At 36.8% G+C, this 23,724-nt stretch overlaps 3 protein-coding genes across 5 annotated transcripts in view; all 3 read left to right on the plus strand.

The window, feature by feature from the left end:
- Positions 1-4,579: 4,579 nt before the first annotated feature.
- LOC135704110 (uncharacterized) lies at positions 4,580-15,123 on the plus strand. Its single transcript, XM_065225533.1, has 4 exons — positions 4,580-4,865; positions 8,103-8,324; positions 8,417-8,438; positions 14,183-15,123. Exons 2-4 carry the CDS (start codon positions 8,148-8,150, stop codon positions 14,350-14,352), a joined length of 369 nt encoding a protein of 122 aa, XP_065081605.1. The 5' UTR covers positions 4,580-4,865; positions 8,103-8,147; the 3' UTR covers positions 14,353-15,123.
- Positions 11,985-13,929, plus strand: lush. Its single transcript, XM_065225532.1, has 5 exons — positions 11,985-12,123; positions 12,181-12,256; positions 12,316-12,410; positions 13,646-13,760; positions 13,823-13,929. The coding sequence occupies exons 1-5, from the start codon at positions 12,058-12,060 to the stop codon at positions 13,909-13,911; spliced, it is 441 nt and encodes a 146-aa protein (XP_065081604.1). The 5' UTR covers positions 11,985-12,057; the 3' UTR covers positions 13,912-13,929.
- A 4,300-nt stretch (positions 15,124-19,423) lies between the features above and the next one.
- Rbcn-3A (Rabconnectin-3A) overlaps positions 19,424-23,724 on the plus strand; it is a 52,495-nt gene continuing 48,194 nt past the window's right edge. For all 3 annotated transcript variants that reach the window (XM_065225552.1, XM_065225553.1, XM_065225554.1), the window contains exon 1: positions 19,424-19,669. In XM_065225552.1, the coding sequence (XP_065081624.1) occupies positions 19,583-19,669 (87 nt within the window). In that variant the 5' untranslated portion in view covers positions 19,424-19,582. The remainder of the gene's footprint in view (positions 19,670-23,724) is intronic.

The raw sequence follows: 23,724 nt of genomic DNA on the forward strand, positions 1-23,724 counted from the left end.
ACCGCTTTTCCTGCCACTTTTCCGACCAAAATCTGGCTCGGACCAGGGTGCAGCAAACTGCCGTTTTACTCAGAGTAAGCAACAACACAGCACCTTCCACAGCAACAGCTTTCCAAAACTGGCTGTCTTGTTCTTTCCGGTTCCACAAAGCCAATTTCTAACGCCTGTCCACAATCACCCCCCAGTAGGCCTGGGTTCAATCCCAGTCGGCGCCGCCGGGATGTTCTGAGACATAACATCTCTGATCACGCCTTCCTTCGGATGGGAAGTAAAGCCGTTGGTCCCCGGTTCATGAGTTGATGGGTCGATAGGTAGGGTCCAGGTGTGGGAGCTGCCTTCCTGGCACGTCGGTAGCATTGGTGCTCAGCACGGAAAACAAGATCGACGGAAAAAAACAAACCAAAGGAAAAAAGAAAAACAATCACCCGGTACATAACATATCTTGATAGAGCTGGAATTAGGGCGGCGAAACAGCTTTTGTAAACAATGACTTCTCTCGATGATTTCTCGAAACTCAAGGCACGCCCACGCAACCAACATAACCAACGGGAAGGAGAAGTCTTCCCCTACACGATGGTGACGTTGATTTGAGTAGGCGAGCCTTGGCTTTCTAGATATCATCGAGAAAAGTCATTGTTTACAAAATCTGTTACGCCCTAATTCCAGCTCTATCTAGATATGTGGAACTCGATCATCAAAAATCGACCCATTTCAGTGATTTCAAGTGGTATAGAAAGACATCGATCTGTCAATTGATTATACCAGATGTAAAATGAGAAAGGGAATCAAGGGGATAGTCAATTCTATTAAAATAACAATAACTTGGTTTATAATTCCATGACTACTGTGTTACCCTGACTTATAACGAATATACGTTGTATACGAGTACCCCGAATACAACGTATAGTTCGTCTAATTTTACATTGCAAATGCTATGCTAACCACCACGATGATTACAAAGATGAATACTAAGATGAAACTGTCGGAAGAAAAACTTTCAATTTTAGTGTCCTCTTTCACGGTCCCTTTCATCCAATGAATACCCCCAGTATGCAAGGTAATTTTGTGGTTTAGCTGCCCCCTCGCTTTTTTATCAAAACAATCACACCAAAATCAGAGGTGTCCCATTTTTTAATTACTCGATTAACAACTAATCGATTATTTTTTGTTCGCTGTCCTGTCATTTTTCCACCAATGAGAGTGCAAAACTTGTTTGAAACGATCGGTGATGATCCTCTGAAGAAGTTAATGCTTATATCGGCAAGATATAACCGATTACATATATTTTACTGTTCGGTTCGTTAATCGGTTTATCGATTATTCGAATGAAAATCGGCCATCACTGAAAATGAAACGTCATTTAAAATATAAGGAACGTACATAAATAATGATACAATTTGAAAGGGATCGGGGCTAGTCACAAATTACGTCCCAACGGTAACTGAAATAAACACGAGTGTTCACCGGTTGATGATTATGTAGAGGGAGAGTCCCCCTATCTGATAGAATTGGACGCTTACATGAATTGACTTTGAACTACGAGAAATTTACGAAAGAAACCATTGTTTACGTTTTCAACATTGGTCCTTGTGAACGCACAGTGTCGATATCATGAAAATTTTATTTTGACAGATCGATGGCCAACTATACCAGTTATACCGCTGAGGCAACACAACAAAGGGGCCAACTTTTTATCAGTTATTTGGCATGAAGCTCCACATTAATATGTTATGTGCTGCCGGGCAAGGCAAAAGAAAAGAAAAACTTTCTTAACAAAAAATACATACTCCGTTTTTGTAGATAGGACACAGTATAGCACTTTCACTACCGAAATTCTATCCTCGTACTCCACTTTAACAAGAGGAGCTTTTCTTCATATGGAGTAAAGAAAAACACTTGTCGATAGTTGAGGTTTCAAAAGTCAACTTGCTTAGCTGTTTATTGATAGGCCTTTTTATACGAAAACATTCTAACAGTTTGTCATTCCAATTACACAGACAACCACATGCATCGTGTTCATTCAACTCATTCCGTCCACTCATTTCGTCAGTAGGTTCGGACTCTTTGGTCGACTGCTACTGAGCTCCTACATACACCTTCCATCCATTTCTCATATCTCATCCTCCCAAATCTTGGCAAATACCCAGTGCAGCGCTCTAGCCAATGTTTCACTACCGTATTTGAATAGGTCACTTGGTAGTTGATCTACACCAGTTGCTTTGTTGTTCTTCAGTCAACCAATTTCCTCCTCAACTTCTTGAAGATCAGGGGCCGGCAGCCTGTCGTCTTCTGCGCGTGCTCCAAGATCTGTTGCCGTGCCTCCTTATAAAAGTTACAAATGTTAGTTTTTGCAAAGTACATCAAAATTAGACAATGCTTATATAAGATTCATGAGATTTTACTCGAAACCATAATATTTTCTTATATTGTTGAACTTCTATGATAAATTAATCTTAACTGTGCTTTATTTTTCGTTATCATCACGAACTTGATAAATTTAATGATATTGTTGCGTATGGAATGAATTTTAGACATAATGAGCCCGAGTCGAGTCGAGCGTTACTTCTGTTTTAGCATAACATAAGTAACACAAATTTGGCCAGTGACCAGCAGTGACGCTCTACTCGACTAACATAATAGGGCCCTTAGAACACTTATAAATTGATGGTGCTCGTCTTGCCCCATTCCAGACCAGATTTTCAAAACTTTATAATGCAATTTAAAAAAAAAATATGCTTGTGACACTTCAGCTAACCAATGCCAGAATAACAAACAAGTTCATTAAACTTTATTTTCTAAGACCTACTATGTTAATCGCTATATGTTTGCATTTTGTATAATTTGCATGATTTTGTATGGGAGACGATGCTCTTCTTGCCCCAAATGGCCCATACCTAATAAAAATAACCACATCCAGCAATTTTTATGCGTTCCTAATTCCCATTTTTTCCGATGTTCAAATAAAACCAAACTTGATGCAACTGGTGTCAAAAAATCATCGAAAAATATGTTCACCACAGAAAAATAAAATTTGAAAAATGAAGCCGCGTAAAAAAAGGGTTAGGTGTAACGACGTGTTTTCGGGGTATCATCCAAATTATTTGTGGAACCCTATTGACATCAACCGTCAACATAGCGGAACGGCATCAACGACACAACATAATCGGATCATGTTGATGTTGATTACCGCCTGCTTCGATCCCACCCAATGCAATCAAACGCAGAGAAACGGCTCTTTCTCTCTCCCATAGCCCTTTACCGATACGAAAGAGAACTGACACTGACACTACACAGATGCACATTTCCTTCTCTTCTTTATTGTACCTATATACCTACCTATATGCATAGCAAGCCTCCTGCGCTATTACGTACCGCGCAGCCAAACAAACGTAGTATAAATAAATACAAGATATAGGACAAAACTTTCGACTAACAATTGAAAAGGGCCCATAAGGTTGGTAAACAAAACTAATATCGTTTCCGCGCGATTCAAAGCTCGCCTATACAAACCAACAATTTATCAGCTTGGAGGAATTCTCCCCTTCACGATAGTATGCTGGTTTGCATACACAGCAAAAAACCTGTTGAATATTACATAGAAACATGCACATATAGGTCATTCCATGGGTTGTGTTATATTACGTTGTACGGTGTACACAGAATTTGCGAAAAAAAAAATGATTTAATGATCTAATATTGTAGGTACTTGCTTTTTGCGATTACATCAATTTTCATACGTCAAAATGAATTGGGTTCTTTAATTTTGAAAAATATTTCGATTATTATACATCATCTGAAATAGCTTCATATTTTGAGCACAATGTAAATTTTTCGATTTCATAGCTGCACTGTTTGACACTAAACTAACAAATTGACAGCTTGCTCCCACACAAAGTTCCACTGAAGGGCGCAATGATGGTGAATTTGCACTTTTATAAAATAGTTCCTGTGCACCAAAATTGATGAAATTTTTATTATTTCGGATCCATTTTCAATGCAGATTACGAATATGCATTTACCTCAATACCCTGAAAGAACCTAATTACGCTGATGCATATTACGTTGTTTTATTGCTGTTAGCCGAGCTTCCATTCACTTGAAAAGGGAATCACATGTTTTGTTTACAAAAGCTGATGATGGGTCCTTTTCTATTGTTGGTCGAGAACTGTGAAAACACCTACTTTCGCGATTTTCGCGGAATGATTAAAGGTATCAAATCAATGTCAAGCCATCTTTCCTCTCACTAAGGGGCATAGGTACCAGCAGCCTAATAAATTGTAGAAACATTGTGAATCCATTAATACCTACATATGCGTCGATTGGTTTGTTTACCCCTACTGACTGGTATGATTGGTATCTCGTGACCGCTAGTTAACTCCTATAGCACAGATCAATCAAGCACGCGTGCTATCGTCAAGAGAGCGAGCGAGCTGTTCACAAGCGTGAGATAACGAGAGCATGCGGATTTGTGATATTTACCAATTTACAAAGCTGCTGCTGTTGTATACTACACTTGTCGAGGTGAGAGAAGCACTTGTTCCCTCTCTCGCACGCGAAACTCGCATCGCGTCGTGATGAAGTGTGCAGTGTGCGATTTTTACATGTTAAGCGTCGAGACTAGTAATAAATTTATTTGAAGAGATTTCTCGAGTCTGAAGTCGCGGATTTTTGATCCGTAGTGTTGAAAAGCCTACATCATTGTTCCTAGTGCGATTTAGTGGATTGTTGTGGTCATATTTAGTTTGATTCGTTACCTACTTGTAGAATAGAGCATAGAAAACTGACAAAAAGTGAAGTGAGGAAAGATTATCGTTGCGTGCGGAACAACCTTATGCGAAACGCTTCTAGATTCACAAGGGAAACAGGTGAGAAAAGCTGGACACTGATTGATTGCAAAGATAACGAAATTGATTTTTCTCCTTCCACTGGTTCCGATGCTGGTCGCATGAATGATGAAGCTCGGTATAGTTTTCTTTGTTAAATTAGTTGAGGTGCATGAATTTTATCTCGAAAACAAACATTTAAATCATTCATACCTCAACAGGTTTTTGTTCGTATCATCTGTGTAGAAGATAACAAGCAAATCTAGATAATGTTCCTCTTGACTGCAAGGCAATTTTCTACTTACATACCAGTAAACCAGTTAAGTAGGGACTGGAGTCTTCTAATTAGCTGTTAAAAATGAATCTCATTATTATATTCATTCCGTGACCGTCTACAGCTTTATAAATGAAAATGTAAACTTGTTAGTATTGGATTTAATTAAAAATAACATAGATAAATCTCGATTTCATCGGGCATTTTTTTTTTTCGATTCGTTTTTTTGTTTACGCTCAGCTGTCTTAAAAAAAAAACTTTACAGAACCGAAGGAAATTGAATAATTTTAGTGAAACATGTTCTGATGAAATTTAGGATTTTTAATAGTTTTGATGAGTTCTTCTGATTATTCCTGGGAGGCGATCTACTGTTTTGCTTTTTTCGTACTCAACAGTTCGTTCTTTCTTATTTTCTCTTCTTTTTTTCCAGAGTCAACCGCTCGGCTTCCTCTTTTTCATGAAGATGATCCCGAAGTCTTTATAAAAAAAAATGTTTCGGAGCCGAGTGACATCTAGGATTTTTTTTAAATAATTGAACGAAGTGGGCTGAACCGTCACAAAATGTTATGACATTTTACCCAAGGGAAGAGTTTATAGTTGTATGAACGATAATGAAATTAAAAAAAAAAAAATTCCCGAAAAATTTTAGTTGAAGTTTTCTGATTGTCCAGAACATCACATGACATGAACTCATGACCGAAGTGCCGTAGTATAAAGATCATGGCATATTAAAGTCATACGGAATCTCAGCAATTCATGAAAAATGTAATCAGAAAGAATATTCACTGCGCAGTAAAATTACAAAATATAAAAGCCATCAATGCATTTTTTACAAAAAAGGAAGGAACCTACATGTAAATGTCACTGGTAAAAATTTCCGAGTTGGCATCTCTTACCGTTTTTGGGTTATGACCGAGAAACTATCGGCCGGACAGTTCTCATCACACTATAAGATTTTTGTTTAACTCTTTATTTGTTCTAAATTCAAAAATATTTACCAAGCAATTTACATTTAATTTAACCTGGGTGCTCTAGGTGTTCTAAAGTCTCAACATTCGAAATTCTATGTATCCTGGTAATACTGTACCAGGGACTCCTTTGAAGTGCCTTTGTTCTGGTAGGGAATCAATAAAACCATATTGACACAGCGTAAAGCATGTTAAAATATTAGATTGCAAGGGTAAATAAATAATGTTGAGTTAAACTATTTCTACTTGTTTTGAAACGATATTCGAAGACAAGAACATGTATTTATGTGGTGAGATGTGTTGCGAAAATTGTGAAAAAAAATCCACTGCCTACAGGTGGGAATCGAACCCACCCATCCAATTTTCGCAACATATCTCACCACATAAATACATGTTCTTCTTCTAGTATTGTTTCATAACAAGTAGAAATTGTATCAAGCGGTGCCGTGGTGTAGTGGTAAGCGTGATTACCTCTCACCCCAGCAGGCTTGGGTTCAATCCCAGTCGGCGCCGCCGGGATGTTCTGAGGCATTACATCTCTGATCACGCCTTCCTTTGGAAGTAAAGCCGTTCGTCCCCGGTTCATGTGTTGTGATGGGTCGATAGGTAGGGTCCAGGTGTGGGAGCTGCCTCCCTGGCGTCGGTAGCATTGGTGCTCAGCACGGAAAACAAGATCGACGAAAAACAAATCAAAGGAAAAAAACAATCTGCTTTAAGTGTGTAGCTAGGATAGGCCTACATTTTGTTCTAATTTTTTAACAATTCGAAGTTGACGCCCTTGTATAGAGTTTTTTTTACGTTTAATCGTCTTTCTTTATGTACAGGGTGTCCACTCATTTGGCTAAATAAAGTTCCCTGAGTTTTCCAAGCTTTTCCATAACTTTGGTGGATATTTATCAAATGTATTAGTGGTTAACATCCATACCTTTCACGCCAATGTTACGAGTTCAAATCTTATCCCCGGACAAGTCACGAATGACCCAAGAGTGTTAAAGTGACTATAATAAAAAATTAAATGCATTCAAAATACAACAACAACAGCAATTTACGCAAACGTTTTAAGACATCACAATCAGTTTTAAAGAAACAGTGTTACTATCAAATCTATTAAATATTTAAGTTGGACCCTTTCTTCATTTTAGTAAGTCTAAGTTCACAACATTTTTAATGTCTTGAAGTTTCGTATTAGCAAAATTGTGCAAACTTCTAAGAAGTTCTATTTATCTCAGATCTAGAGATCTTTGGGGAATTCCAGAGATCTAAAAGGGAAGTCCCCTAAACTTTAGCCCAGACTATTGTATTGGTTTTTAAAATCTATAAGCATGAGACAAGTTCAGGATAGTTCCATCTCAGACATGTGGTTCCATGATGTGCTAAAACAAAATCGAGAACCATTCTTAAGATGTTCCGAGAGATTCAATACAGAGACCTTCAGAAAATTTATGAAAACTTCAGAAATATTTCAGGAACTTCACAGAAATCCAGAGAATTCCAGGGAAGTTTAAAGGTGTTCACGATAAATGCATTTACTTTAAAGCAGAACCGAGATATTCATTAGAATTGAAAGCTTTAGGGAAGCTCCGACAACATCAAGATAGATCAGAGAATTAAAGGGTAGTTCAAAAAATTTCAAGGAAATTGCAGAAACCTTAAAGAAGTTTCAAGAAAATTACCAAGAATTTTCTGAAACTTCGATTTGCTCAGAGAAAAAAATATATGAACATCCGGAAAATGTGAGATTATAGAATTTTCAAGATCTAAAAAATTTAGAAAATTAAGCTGAGTTGATTAGAGAACATCAACGAAGTTCCATTATTTAAAAAAAATGTTATGAATTAGTTTCGATTATTTGAACTTCAGACAAATCTTGAGAATTTCAGTGAAAATCATAGAACTTTATTAATTATTTCGTTGCTAAACCTTAAAGAAATTCCTGAAATTTCAGAATAACTTCGAAAACTTCAGGGCATTTCCTAGTTTTTCCTAGGTGACATAAGTAGTTTCAATTTTTAGAAAGTTATTTATTCTTTATTGCAGACATTGCAATAACTGATCAACTGAACTCAGTTAACATCAATCAAAATGCGTGTTGTAATGAACTTAGACATCCAGGAGTCACGGAGTCTCGAGTATGACATCGACAGTCGCATAGCGGAGTTTAAACAGGACCCTGATAAAATGAGCGAGATGAACGTCTTCGTGGACGAGGTGCTCAATGAAGCTCAGAAAAGCGCCGAAGTTAAGCTTCAAGATAAATCGGTAGGATCTACATATCTGTTATTATTATATTATATATATATATTATATTGAGATTGAAGAAAATGCTGACAAATGCTGTCTATATTTTTCAGGCGGAGGAAAGGCCTAGAAATGGTATGTATGAATAGGCTGTGTTAATTTATGCATTAAATCCCTGAATTTTCAAAACTTTTGCATGATTTGCAAAGGAAAACATATTTTTGAGCAGGTCAACATAACTAAATTTCGAGGGGGACGACTCTATCTACGATGCAGAAAAGATTGTGTTTTGCTGTGGCTAGCTGCACGCACGCTGAGTAGATAGAAGGAAGATTTATGTCGATTTTGAAGATTTCCTGCAAAAAGATGAAGCACGATGCAAGTAGATGCGAGAAATGAAAGATGATTTTTCGAAGATTGATTCGCTAGTGTGAGATTTTTTGAGCATCTAGAATTGAGATTTAGATGTGTCGCCCCCCTCGCTAAATCTCAATCCTGAGATGTTCGAAATGCTCACGCAATCGAATATATCTACAACTATTTTTTATTTTCATTTTACGCATTTGAATCTATCTACTCGCATCGTGCTCTATATTTTTGTAGGAAATCTACAAAATCTTCATCAATCTTCTTTGTATCTGCTCATCGCACGCGTATCGCACGACAGTAAATCAATTAGTTTTTGATCCGGGTTGAAACTGGTTCACAGCCGAAACTTTTTGTCAGTTAGGATCTCGACCTAAAGCCTGGTCACTGAACACAGTGGCCGAAACATCTGTATGACTTATTTCAGTCATAAACAAGTTGCTGCAATTTTTCGTAATGGCAGTGAGCAAGTAGCTCACTGCCATTACGAAAAGTTGCAGCAAGTAGGAAAGTTCCTTCCTTTGTTTTCCTTATTTAGTTTATCAAATTTTAACGCGTGTGAAATAACAAACTGGTTATGACAAAATGTGGGAAACCGCATAAAAACCGATAACATATTTATCAATTCACTTCCAAAAAATATTTTAAAATGTTTGGATTCTGATAGCTCATGTAATTTTAGCAGGTTTAGGTCAATAAAACATTTTTTATAGTTGAAGATGCTAAATTCAAATAGCATACTAATAAAGTGGTAATTTTTATACGATAGAATGAGGAGATGAAAGTATAGAACTGATAGTTCCGTTTAGAGTACGGCAGTGTGAAAATTGCATATAGAGAGTAGACAGCAAGCTAGGACAACTTTAGGATGGTACAAATCGGTTTTATCATCTCTCTTTACCAAACTCCCCCTTTGGAGAGGGATTGTGAGGAAGCCCCCCCCCCCCCCTCCCGCCACCACTGTCAAAAAGAGATGATCTCCGACCCGCTCAAGTACCGACGATGTGTTTGAAACAGTTCTACCAACAATCAATACGAAACTAACGATTTTAAATTGGCTCACCACTTTAGTAGCCTATTGGTCCCAAGCAAACGATTAACGTACCCTATTCTAGTTGAAATTCTATTACTACACTATGTTTGTTTTGATTCGCTATGAAAGTTTGACAGATAACATCAGGGGTGTGTGGATTCATGCAGAACATGCAGGGGTGAGTGAAATAGCTTGGGACTACTTGGGACCGTTGTTCTGGTACTGAGTGAGCCAAAAATAATAATGATTTTCTTCGGGACCCAGTGGTCTTAGAGTTACCTCTATGGTTCTACCATAGAGGTAACTCTAAGACTAGTAGGTCCCGAAGAAACGAGCTCTACTTTTTGGCTCAGCTCTGGTACTATCTTCGGTCCCAACTAATCGATTCACCCCTCGAAACATAGGAAATTCCACTAACCCCTCATTTTTTCTGTCAAACTTTCATAGCTAATCAAAATAAACATTCTGTAGTACTAGAATGTTGACCAAAATGGGGTACGTTAATCGATTTGCTTGGGACCAATAAGCTAGTCAAGTAGTGAGCCAATTTTAAATCGATAGTTTCGTATTGATAGTTGGTTCTACCGATTTTTACCGCACTCCAGTTGTTATTTGAAGGAAGGCATCCAGTCGTAGGTTTGGAAATTGCAGCTATAGAGATTAATGACGTTTAACGCACGCACACTAGCGGGAGCAACGCCGTGTAAACATAGAGGTAACTCTAAGACCAGAAGGTCCCGAAGAAACGAGCTCAACTTTTTGGCTCAGCTCTGGTACTATCTTCGGTCCCAAGCTAATCGATTCACCCCTCGGAACATAGAAAAATCCACTAACCCCTAATTTTATCTGTCAAACTTTCATAACGAATCAAAACAAACATAGTGTAGTACTGGAATTTATACTAGAATGGTGTAGGTTAGGCGATTTACTTGGGACCAATAGGCTAGTCAAGTAGTGAGCCAATTTAAAATCGTTAGTTTCGTATTGATTGTTGGTGTAAAGTTGTTTATTATTTTCCTCTGGCTAACCTAAAAATTGTATGAAAGTAGATCTGTCAAAATGAGTTTGACATCGATTTGTTATGTATTTTCCTCGGATATTCACTTACACGCTCTCACATATCGCACCAATACAACCGGACGTGAAAATCTCTATTGTTACCACGGTATGTGTTCCTGTCATCGTCGACTTGACGATCTCGAGCGGACACGGGTGGGGTAGGTGCTGCTACTGTACCTTTCGACCAATGAAATTTTTTTATGTTCCTGGATTTACACCATAATTTTGTTTTTATGTACGCAATCTTATTACTTTTGGCCCAACTCAGATAATGTGATGTGACGCAATGATTGTGGTATGTTTGGGTTACCTCAATTACTTTTTGTCGCTATCACCTTTTTGTACGTTGTTGGACATTTGAAGCCTCCCGTGTGGTCATTTCCGTCCTCCTTTTTGCAGAGCATGCACTTTGACTTCTTATTACAGTCGCGTGAAATGGTATCGCATCTTCTACACAGCTAAGATCGGTCTTGGCCTTTACAGTTCCTAGCCTGGTGTTCGATGGACTTAAGCATCCTTCTAGTTGCTATGTAGTCCACAGCGAGCACGCTGACGATACCAATTTGACTTTACCTGTCTTCAACAGCTTGCCAGCTACTACAGTGCTACAGTCGTAGAAAGTTATAGCCGTCGTATGCGTGCCTTCCTCATTCGGATTATTGTCATCGTTACATCTTCCACCTTTAGCGCATCTTTTGGCGGTGATCTCATCCAGATGTCTGCCCCCGACCGATTTGAGCTAAAACACCAAGGCATCGTGTATATACATTGAATTAAGTTTTGTGATCTAAGAATCCAGTGAAATTGATTTATTTATTTTGGTTGCTGAAAACAATCATTGCCTGGTGAGGCCGTCTATAGCTTACATATATAATTGAAACAAATTAAGCAATCGGACAAGTCTAACATACATATAATGCGCATACATTGTTAACTCGATTTGGATTGAGTGCTCCTGTCTACGCTTAAAGTCAATCACGTGTATATAAATGTAGCCTCGTTGTACCGATTGATGCGCATCGATTAGCTTTCAATAGTTCCTTCAAACTAATAATTATGACACCGCATTCCCGTCGGATATTTCATTTTATTCTTACGCGTAGACCGCCACTTGTGTGATCTCAATCATATAATTATCGTGGAAGTGGAAATGAGCAATTTTGTCGTTTTTTTTTTCCTAGAGGTGACATTGCAGTTTCTCAACATAAATTCGAAAGCTCGCTTCAGTGGGCGGTTATTTGGTGATGTGAGAAATCAATGTGCAAACGTCTCTTAGATCAAGCATGAGTACTCGATATGAACGTTGTAACGGTAGCGCTCTTGATATCAGCTTTGGGGATCCCAGATCCTAGCAATGGTGCGGTGAGTATCTTTATGTTTTGTTTAAAAGCATTTAATTATGAATTCACTATTTTGTAGATGACGATGAAACAGCTAAGAAACTCATTGGATATGATGAGAAAAGCGTGCGCGCCAAAATTCAATGTCGTTGAAGGTGAATTATTAGGTTTTCAATGAAATAAACTACCAATAAGTTGTATACCAAACTTCTAGCATCACTGGATGAGCTAAAATCAGGAAACTTCCCGAATGATGCGGACAAGGAATTGAAATGCTATACCATGTGCATTGCTCAAATGGCAGGAACGGTGAGTTTAATATCCCAATGTTATTCTTTCCACACGATATGTAATCGATTCTCACGAAAAAGAAAGCGAAAAGCACATGAAAATAATCGATGTTGAGCGAGCTTTATCACACGGTGGAGGAACGTTGAGAATCGATGCTAAATAGGATGTGAATACAAAAATGATACAAGCTTAGGAAGACTTCAATTCACAACTGTGCAAGTTAGGACATAATAACCACGAGGAAGGTGCAATAAATCATAACATCATAATTCATAAATCGTAAAACTCATCACTTAACAATTCAGGTATGATTATTTTTTATTAAATTTACCCACCACATTAAAAACATTGTTGTTTGTTTACCAATCGCTATGAAGTTTTTATGACTTATGAAATAACCAAAATTTTTCTCCGGATTAGACGTAATTATAATAAAAAAAAACCTTCCTTCACTGAAAATTTGCTTGTATTCATAATTTTGATGTATTTATACAAAAAGTTGCCCATAAATGATCAGAACACTGATGAATATAACTACATAATTTCACACGAATAGGTTCACAAAATGGTTATATTTGGCTCACAGAAAGTTTTTAAAATATAGTAATTAAAGGTTTTAAATTCTTTCTACATTACTCGAAACTATTAAATTCTTTCTGTCATTTAGACTATTATGTTCGTCGAATATTATTTTATCTTAAAGCAATAAAAAAATGAACGGTCAGGTAAAATTATCTAACACTAAATAAATGAAACATTGGTAAATTTTCAATAAAATTGGTATTTTAATTTATTAAGTTTTGAGATTATGTTTACTAATGAGCAGGTTGTGCATGGTTCGCACTGTATTAAAGAATTTATTTCTTCATGTCTATTACGTCCCACTTAAATTTGGTTTGTCCACATGTGTCTATTAAACACTTTTCAAACCTATACAATTTTTGCATTCGTATATTGCGAGGCATGCTCGAAGATACTAATATGCCCAAGGAATTCGAGTAATTTTATAACACGTTAAATTATTGGACCAGATCGAGAATCTAACCCGTTGTCTCCAGTAACATGCGTGACTTTAATGAAGTGTGATGGAGTTGACATTTACAACAATGAATGCAGTAGACCACTTTGTCAAACATAGGAATAACCAGAAGGGGGCAATTGCCACTCTATCTTTACCCAGTAACAAAACAGTTTTCCAGAATTTTTTTGTAAATATTTGACGAACATTATAGAAACTGATATTTCATCCACAGCTCACGAAAAAAGGGGAACTAAGTCTATCCAAGACAACTGCACAAATCGAAGCCATGCTGCCACCAGAGCTCAAGGTTCCCGCTAAAGAAGCTTTGAACGCATGCAAAAACACTCGTAAGTTGATGTTGTTATTAACGACATTCAAATGAATAAGCGATATTCATTGCTGTTTTTAGAAACTACATACAAGGACCCCTGCGAAAAAGTATTTTATTCGGCGAAGTGTGCTGCTGAGTACAACCCAGATGTGTTTGTTTTCCCTTAAAAGATGACGTCGATGAAATGTCGGCTATTTACCTTAGGCTATGACTATGACTATGAATTTGGATAAATCATTGTAGCATTCTAGTATGCAATACTGGTTTTGTGTTTGTTATGTGTTTATATTAATGTTTATTTGATAAATTTAATAATACTTGTTAGTATTTGAATACAATAAATTTCCCATATGAAAAAAAAACATAAAATGACTATCTCTTCAGAATTCGTAAGCTAGTAATTTCAAATTGATCTCTAAGAATATGTTTTAATTTCAGGTAATAAACTACTCAGCGGTCTGAAACAACATCGTGTTGTAACTCGCACGCGTGGAATAGTTTTAAGAATTTTCGAAGCGATATGTAACTGTACTAATTCAGCAACTTTACCCGGTCAGAGACCTGCTGGAGCAGCACCAACTGGTTCAGCAGCACCTGCTGATAAGTAATTTACTCTAAACTAATAGTCGGGTGGTGTAATCTCCACGAACATTAGACGCATAAAGGTATTCTATACTGTGAATATTCATAAGTCGACAAAAGACGTAAACGGAAAGCGTCGTTGAATGTTTAGCATTAAGAAGACTAAACAACATACATATATATATTAGTATTTATTTATGATAATCATACACTGCTGTGACACCCTTTTGGAGGGTAATTTGAGACGAATCTACAACGGTCCACATAATTTCCCACTTGTTACACCACAGATAAAATGAGTTGTAGTATCCAAACTATTCGTAGTCCGAAGAATGCTGTTTTCGGCGATAACTATACACATTTTTGAATATTGTAGTATTCAATACACCTACCTTTCACCAATGTATTGAACCAAAATGAAAACAATTATCTTCGAGATAAAATCAAAAATCTTAGCAGGGTTTCAAATTAAATGTTTCAGGCTAAAATTTACACTGTTTACAATCACGAAAGTTTCCAGATCACTACTAGATCAAACAAAGCAAATTTTTAAATTCAACTATTTATTTTCTCGTCTTGCCGCTTTCTGTATAATTGACAATCAAAATTTTAAAGCAATACATTGATCCGTCTGTTAGTGAGTGTTCCATATTTGCTCATATGTTTAAGGAAATCTTTGTACCTTGCTGTTAGATCTATGAACTGAACGTATTTCATGGACCAAAGATGTATCGGTTTTTAAATTAGTTGTTCCAATATTGAAAAAATGTATATTTTAAGCCATTTACAATTTTTTTTGACAAACACACCGTTTGATTAGGCATGTATGCTTCAATAGTTTGAATACTGAGTTTTAGTGATAAGCGTGTACGTACTGGTTCATGCGGAGTGTTTTTTGAATGTCGGCAGCTCTGGCATACATTTTCAGAATAGTTGTCCCATTTGTTGAAACAGCAAGCTGAGAAAAACGCTGTTGAAGTTTTTTTTTCCTCCATGGGCTATGGATGGGACAACATAGTTTTGGTATTTTTCGCGACATTTTATAAACAAAGTAGGAAATTTTTCAAATATACTGTAAAGTAATGTTACTTGACAATCTATTTCAATGTACAATTGATTTTCACCAAAAATGCTAATGGGACTGTAATGCCGCATAAGGCAGTTCATAAATTGAATAATTCGAATATTTCTCATATTGATGGGCTGCAATACTTGTATTCGTAAATTGGTTCGAGTTGACAGCTAAAAAATGGTTCGATTTTGAGGTTCATCTCCGCATGACCCAGGGCGTATAATAGAAACATTGTAGGCCCAGATTAGATCCCTAAACCCTAAATATTTCAAATTATTTTTTGCACACCATCTTTACCTACATACCTGGATAAACTTATAAAGTGGATGTCTTAAATAAAACTATTGTTCTGACTGTATAATAATTGATTTTACTATATCACATGTCCTATCATCCCCTACCCCTTGTAAATTTGTCACATCTTCTATTTATACGCTTTACTTATGCCACAATAAAGGATCACCCACATTAGATCCGTATCTGACGCGTAGCGGCAAAATGACAGCTAAATCTATTGTCTTACTGACAGATTTACGTCAACGCAACGCAAACGCCCAACGGCAACGTGGGTGGCCATTAAAAGTCACGGTAAACTTTCAGTCCAGATCAACCGACATAAACCAATCGGATACTTTTCATCGAATAAGCAATTAACGGTCAATTTAAAGTTTTCTTGATTGGTAACATCTCAACCTGCGTCGCTCAGTCCTAGACAATTGCCATGGCGTTTGACGTTTTTTTTTCTCGTCGATCTTGTTTTCCGTCCTGAGTACCAATGCTACCGACGCCAGGGAGTCAGCTTCTCCTGGACCATACGTATCGACCCATTAATTCATGAACCAGGGACCAACGGCTTTACTTACTAATTTCTCGAGGAATTTGCTTTCAGCTCAGGACTTCAAAATTTTCGGACGTTTATTACATTTGATCTTACTCAAAACAGTAAAGATCCATATTTATTTAATTAGAGTAAATGTTACTCACTTTGTTAAATTAATGTTACCCAGTTTTTGACATTTAGTATACAAATACGAAACTGAGTCAAAGTTACTCACTTTAGAGTAAAATCAGACGAGCGTGTGCGAAAATCCACGAATCCCTCATTTTATCTGTCAAACTGTCATAGCGAAAATCATAACAAACATATGCACGGCCAATCATACCAACTCAGCGACTGAGAATAATTGACTCAGAGAATTTTCTTTCCATGCTAAATTTACTCAGATTTGGAAGAAACTGCAGTTACTCATGAAGGCCTGTATAGAGATCAAAGCGAAGCGAAAATCTCATACAAAATCGAGTACAAAATGCTAAATTTTTCACCTGCGTGAATAACGCAATTGACAAATTTACACTTCGCTTTGAACAGTAAACAAATACGATCCAGCGAAATCTAATTTTGTGGATCGCATCTTTTTCGCTTACGTTTATATTTTTTCGCGCATGCAGCGCTCGCGGAAAGAGCACCCTAATAAAAAATAACCATAAACGAACGATAACCCAAATCATTGAACTATTCCACAAATGGTTTGGATGATACCCAGAACACGTCGTTAAGCAAATTAACCATACAATTTTTATTAGGGCAGCAGCTAAGCGAAAAGTTGACGTTTCGAGAAATAGCGTATCTGTCAGATTTTTAATTCACCGGAGGTGTAAACTGATCGATTTCGTTTCACATGAACTGTAAACCTCGCTGTAAACCAACTGTGAAAAAGGAATCCTAAAAATGTTCCACAAACATTTTTTCACAACCTTTTTCGCTAGCGAAATCTCATGATTTTACGAGTGCTTCAAATTTCGTTTCGCTTCGATCTGTATACTAGGCTTAAGCTATGAGTAGGGTAGAGAACTACTTCGACCTAATCGCCCATTTTTGACCTATCGAGCAGAAAACTTCAAATAAATCCATGATTTCAGAATTAACAAGTCAATTATGCGTTTGGTACGATACTTCAGTTAATAATCTATGGAACGAAGTCAGTGAGAACGCGTGATACAAAGGTTTGCACCCATTATTCTTAAAAAACAAAAGAAGCGCTCCGACCGAAGCCATTTTTATCTTCATCCGATAGGCCGAAGTGAATTCATTGGCGTTTCATTGGCGTTTCAATGCGTTAGGCCGAGTTTAGAATCCGTAGGCCGAGTTTGGTGTCAAGAAGCAGTGTTAGACTTTTGACAATATCTCAACGATTGATTTCTCTTTATCAAATCTTATGGTACGTACGGAAAGGTAAATAAATTTGGAACCCATCAGTAATAATAACATTCCGTTTGGTGCTAAACTGCGCTAGATTAAGAAAGACTAAGTGCGGGTTGTGCTTAATAGGCCGGAAATGGGGTAGTTAACCCTAACTGCAGTTTCTTCCAAATCTGAGTAAATTTCGTATGGAAAGAAAATTCTCTGAGTCAATTATTCTCAGTCGCTGAGTTGGTATGATTGGCCCGAGTTGGCCGTGAGTGTAATACAAGAATTTCGACTAGAATGGGGAACGTTAATCCTCGCGTTAATAGATGTACTTGGGACCGGTAGGCTAGTCAACCGGTGAACACTCGTGTTTATTTCAGTTACCATGGGACGAAATTTGTGATTAGCCCCGGTCCCTTTCAAATTGTATCATTATTTATGAACGGTCTTATATTTGAAATGACGTTTCACATTCATCTAGTGATGTCCGATTTTCATTCGAATAATCGTTTAATCGATTAACGAACCGAAAAGTAAACTATTTATAATCGGTTAGATCATGCCGATATAAGCATTAACATCTCCACAGGATCATCACCGATCGTTTCAAACATGTGCTGCACTCTCTCTGGTGGAAAAATGGCAGCACAGCGAACAAAAAATAATCGATTAGTTGTTAATCGAGTAATTAAAAAATGGGACATCTCTGATTTTGGTGTGATTGTTTTGATAAAAATGAGCGCAAAATTTCATCTCTTCCGAGGGGGCAGCAAAACCACAAAATTACCTTGAATACGGGGGGTTCTCATTGGATGAAAGGGAACGTGAAAGAGGACACTAAAATAGAAAGTTTTTCTTCCGACAGTTTCATCTTAGTATTCATCTTTGGGCTACCTGCATAAACGCGAACCATAAATTGACCTTACCTAAAATGGTTAAAAATTGTTTATAATCCCTGCTAAACTTTAACTGAAATGGTTATGGAACTTTACATGTTGCCTGTAATTTACTGATTACCAATTCACGATATATTCCACGTAAAGTTGAGCGATAATACAAAACCATTAATGGACCTTACTGACTACCATAACCATTACCATTAATGTTCTCAAATCATAAGTAAAAACGTTCTTATATAGTTCTCTTTCTGAAAATGTATGGAGAAAACAAGAATTTGGAATGGTAATGGTTCTTAACAACCCATTATTTGTAAGGTCCAGTTCCAAAAAACCTTAATACATAAGGTTGAAACTTTATCATTAAACGTTCATGTAAAGTTCCATAACCATTTCAGTTAAAGTTTAGCAGGGATTATAAACAATTTTTAACCATTTTAGGTAAGGTCAATTTATGGTTCGCGTTTATGCGGGTAGTCTTCGATAAAAACATCAGAAATCGATTGAAAATTTTCGATGATATTACAATAACAGTGAAAAAATTGGTTTTGGTTTGTTGCTCGGAGAGTTAAGGTCCTGTGTTCTGCGTGAAGCGTTACAAAAATACAAATACATCGACAGTGAGCATGCATAAGGGCGTATACGCGATGATCGATCCTCTTCATCGATTTTCTCTTTGCATTGCTACTACAGCTAAGCGAAACAATTTTCTAGAATTTGCAGCAAACGCACCGAGAAACGTTAATTCTAGCGAGTTATTAACAAAAGAGAAAATCGACGAAGAGAAGCGATCATCGCGTTTACGCCCTTGTGCATGCTCACTGTCGATATATAGTTTTGTGAAATGTTTCCCGCACCTACTAAACGCACTCATTAAATTTTCGATAGTGATTTCGCCGTAGTTTAACCCTGTCTTATCTCTGTCACTGTTGTCATTTGTGAAAGGTGAAAAAGATTACCAAAAAATATTCAGTTCGTCCTCCGCGAGTGTGAAAAATTGTAAAAATAGTGCAAATTTGTGCGTAAAAATGCGAAATCTGCTCGGATCGGTTGCTTGAAAATCTGTGGTGCACGAAGAACGTGAAATCCATGCCGAAATCATGAATTGTCACCAGATTTTGAGCGGCGCCTGCAATGCTGGAGATCGTTGTTTTGCAGTCGGATCCGTCGAAGGAGTTCCATTCACTGTATGTTGAGTTGTCTACTCTTCCTCCGTTTCGATCTTGGATGTGCGACGATGACGATGATGATGAAGAAAAATATTCCTATCTGCCAGTATTTGCCTAAACCATGATATTCTAGAATTGTGCCAAACTACTATAAATGTGAGAAAAGATACATACACAAGAAGAAATGGTGTCACTATCCTAAAAGAGTTCTAAAGGAATACGTAATTTTTCTTATCTACAACCCAATTTTATTTTTCTTAGCTTGCACAGCTCAATGTTATAGAGTAATTAATCCACTATTGAACTGTTGAAGGTGATCCAGCTTAAACTATCTGCTGTGCATTTCATTTTGAGCAGGGTTTCTGCTAGCATTATTGATTGAATTTTGTGAAAATTATCGTTTTTGATGCAACCTTCCAAAAACCTAAAGGAAAGAATTCGTACTGCTAGTCACTTGACTGATAAAATTTTTCGCCCTTCATTGAATACACACAAACCAACAAGGAGGCGAAATCAATGAAGCTGTATAATACATGCTCACATCGAAAAAGCGTGTTTAGACATCGATAATGACGATTCCTTAGCAGGTGCTGTTATGTTGTTTTTTTTTTTTTTATTTGATTAACGCTGTTGTTAATCTTTTACAGTGTTCGCTGTACAACATAGGTATTTAGTTTTAGTTTCATTCAGGACAAATGTGTTTTTAATCCATCTTTACTGCCACTATTCGCAAAACAGTAGATAGCCGATAGGAAGTCCATAGGACATGGGACTTGTTAAGTCCGGGTTAGATGAGTCGATTCGGCGTTCAATTCAATTGCACTGAGAAATGAACGATCAGAAAGCCTTTTGTAGTTTGCTTTCAAGTCACTTGTATAATAATAACCACCAGATCGAGGGTGATTCTCTTCTTAAATTCACTTTGGTCTTTATGCGAATATAGTAGTAGTTTAGGATAAATCACATAGAAGCTTCAACTGTTTTAATTAAATTCATAGGACTTATAATAGCATTGCAATAGCAACATCGTGTATTTACAGTAGCAGAAACGTAAAGTATTGCAAAATGCATCCCCGGTAAGTGAAACTTTTGATACAATGATGAAAATACTTAAATTCCGCTCGTTAGAATTTCTTTACAATTTTTGAATTATCTTAATAAATTTGTTGTAAGAGGAATGAGGGGTTGAACGAATCTTCATGATTTCGGTTATTTTGTTTTAATTCCCAATTGTTGGTTTTTGTTTTAATTTCGAGTCGCTGGACATAGAAAACAGATTTACAGGATGGTCAGCGAACGGGGAAATATCCGGGAGTTTGAAAAGTAACCGGTGAATTCAACGAGAGAACCGGGAAAAGTAAATTTACCATACCATAGGAACAAATGTTTACACCAGAATTTCAGATTAAACCATTAAAACCGAGTAATTCTTTACCAATTGATTGTCTTGCTCTATTTACTGCATAACTTTCTTCAGTTTCCCGTCTTATTGTTTTTAGAATTTGATCACACGGCAATATTTCAAATTGATTTTTATCGTTTCAATTTCAGATGTAAAATGCATGGGCCTTAAAGAAAATATTGAAGATGCTGGTTTTTCCGGGGTTTTAATTTTTCGTTTTCAATTCGAAATCAAAATAACCGTGTAATTTTATTCAAAATTCTCATGATACGAATTCCATAATTAACTTGGTATTCTGCTCTGAATTATTATGGAATTCATCCGAATTTAACCAGAAAATGCTCCGCGTTATATTTACAGTTGAATTTTTTTTTGAACTTCCTTGAAAACCCTTCTAAGAATTTGATTGGTATCCTTCTCATAATTCCCTTGAACCTATTTGAAGATTTTGATTCATTTAAAATATTTTCAAAATTTTCTTTTAACTCTATTCAAAACAGCAGAAATCTTTGAAAAAAATATTTAGAAACCCCTTGTAGTACTTTAAAGAATTTCTATCTAATTATCACAATTTTTTTGCTATCAATTTTGTTGGTGCTCTGTGATAAATCTTTCACACTAGGGTTGAAATTATCCCCAAAACACTTGTAGAACTCTGTTTCTTGTTGAATTCTCAACATAATTATTTTTCCTTTTGAATACTTCTAAAGTTACACATGAATTTAATTTAGAACTTGCATTCTTCTCCACAGAAATCCCTCCAAATTCATCACAATTTCTAAGGACTTCATGTCAGAATAATTCTGGAATTCTGCTCAGAACTTCTCCTTCGAAAATCATGTTGGATTCCTCCTCAATATTTGTTTGAAATCAACACTTTGAATACTTTTAAATTTTACTGAAAATTCCACTGATTGTCCGCAAGATTCTATAGATTGTTCTGTAATTTGTTATAACCCTTAAAATGCTTCCAAGTATCATAGGCTTAACAATTATGACTCCACGACCCATAAATATGATTTTTTTTTTCAAATCTGTGATCTTGAATATTTTACAATATCTCACATTTTAATTATTTTTTCTCCAAATCTTGCATCACGAAGTTGTTATTAATCGAAAAGTTTTAGTTTCAGACTCTACACAAATGTCAAAGTTCCAAATACTTGGGTCTCTTCTTAAATCATAATCCTTTCAGTAAATAACCTTTCAGTAATATTCTCCAAGTGTTGGTTTATTGTACGTGGATATTAAATTAAATTTCATGAACCATGTTTTTTTTTTTTTTTTTTGTTAATTACTTTATTTGTACAGGCTCATTCGAATAAACTTTACAGAGCCAAGTTATCATTTTCTTTATATATTATAAATGTCTTAAATCTAAAATTAAAGGATTGGAACCGATTACTCGCGGTCTTCTCGAGGTTAGTGGATGACAATTGTTTGGATCGGGAGAGGGAAAAGGAGATTTGGAATATGATTTATGATTCAAAAATTTCACTATTTCTAAAACAAATACTTAATCCTATCGACGTTATATCAACTCTGTAATTATACAATTATTACAGAAACAAATCTACAAAAAAAAAATACACACACACATACAAAACACAAACTAAACACAAGGTTAATCAAACTTACAATCTATGGTTAATATTCTTCAAGAAAACATATATGAGTTGCATAAACTCCAGATCGCGTCTAGCCAAAATATCCCGAACTGGAACATTAGGTTGTCTACCTCGAGCCCGAAGGGAATCGTACAACTCGGATCTGACTCCACGGTGCTCAGCACATGACCAAATAATGTGATCTGCGTCCTGGTAACCTTGTCCACATTCACAGAGATTACTGTCCCCCAGCCCAACACGGAACAAGTGAGCGCTTAGTGAATAGTGATTGGACATGAGGCGAGACATCACACGAATGAAGTCTCGACCCACCTCCAAACCTTTGAACCAAGGACACTTCGACACCTTAGGGATAATTGAATACAACCATCGTCCCAAACTCCCTTCACTCCATTTATTTTGCCAGCTGGCGAGTGACTGTTGACGATAAATGAAGAAAAATTCGTCGTAGGCGATTTGTCGATCGTAAATATCGCCTTCCATAGCGCCCACCTTTGCAAGCGAGTCCGCCTTCTCATTGCCCGCAATCGAGCAATGAGATGGGACCCATGCAAAGGTGATGACAAAAGATCTTAAAGATAAAGCACTTAGAAGCTCTCGTATTTTCATGAGAAAATACGAGGAGTGCTTTACCGGCCTCATGGAGCGAATAGCCTCGACAGAACTGAGACTATCCGTAAAAATAAAATAATGATCTGGTGCAAGTGAGGCGATCGTTGCTAGCGTATAATGTATTGCCGCCAGTTCCGCAACATATACGGAACAAGGAGCTTGAAGCATTCGAGAGGCGCTATGAAATTCGTTATAAATACCAAAACCTGCGGACGCCTCTATTAGTGACCCATCTGTGAAGAACGATCTTGCGGAATCAACTTGGCCAAACTTTGCAGCGAAAATTGACGGAGCAATCATGGAACGATGATGCTCTGAGATTCCGCGAATCTCTTGCGTCATGGATAAATCAAATAGAACAGAATTGTCGAAGTCGGAGAAGCAAACACGATAGGGATTATGCTGCGAAGGGCTGACATCCTGTGTTATGT

Source organism: Ochlerotatus camptorhynchus, unplaced genomic scaffold (genome assembly GCF_037179485.1).
Source record: "Ochlerotatus camptorhynchus isolate MF236.1 unplaced genomic scaffold, CSIRO-AGI_Acam_v1.1 ptg000231l, whole genome shotgun sequence".
NCBI lineage: Eukaryota > Metazoa > Arthropoda > Insecta > Diptera > Culicidae > Ochlerotatus > Ochlerotatus camptorhynchus.

Bases quoted from the DNA above. Each gene is read 5' to 3' on its own strand.
- lush (XM_065225532.1), top strand. From the start codon at position 12,058: ATGAACGTTGTAACGGTAGCGCTCTTGATATCAGCTTTGGGGATCCCA. The intron at 12,124-12,180 runs GTGAGTATCTTT...ACTATTTTGTAG, and splicing joins CAGATCCTAGCAATGGTGCG to ATGACGATGAAACAGCTAAG. The intron at 12,257-12,315 runs GTGAATTATTAG...CCAAACTTCTAG, and splicing joins AAAATTCAATGTCGTTGAAG to CATCACTGGATGAGCTAAAA.
- LOC135704110 (XM_065225533.1), top strand. From the start codon at position 8,148: ATGCGTGTTGTAATGAACTTAGACATCCAGGAGTCACGGAGTCTCGAG. The intron at 8,325-8,416 runs GTAGGATCTACA...TATATTTTTCAG, and splicing joins TTAAGCTTCAAGATAAATCG to GCGGAGGAAAGGCCTAGAAA. The intron at 8,439-14,182 runs GTATGTATGAAT...TTTTAATTTCAG, and splicing joins GGAGGAAAGGCCTAGAAATG to GTAATAAACTACTCAGCGGT.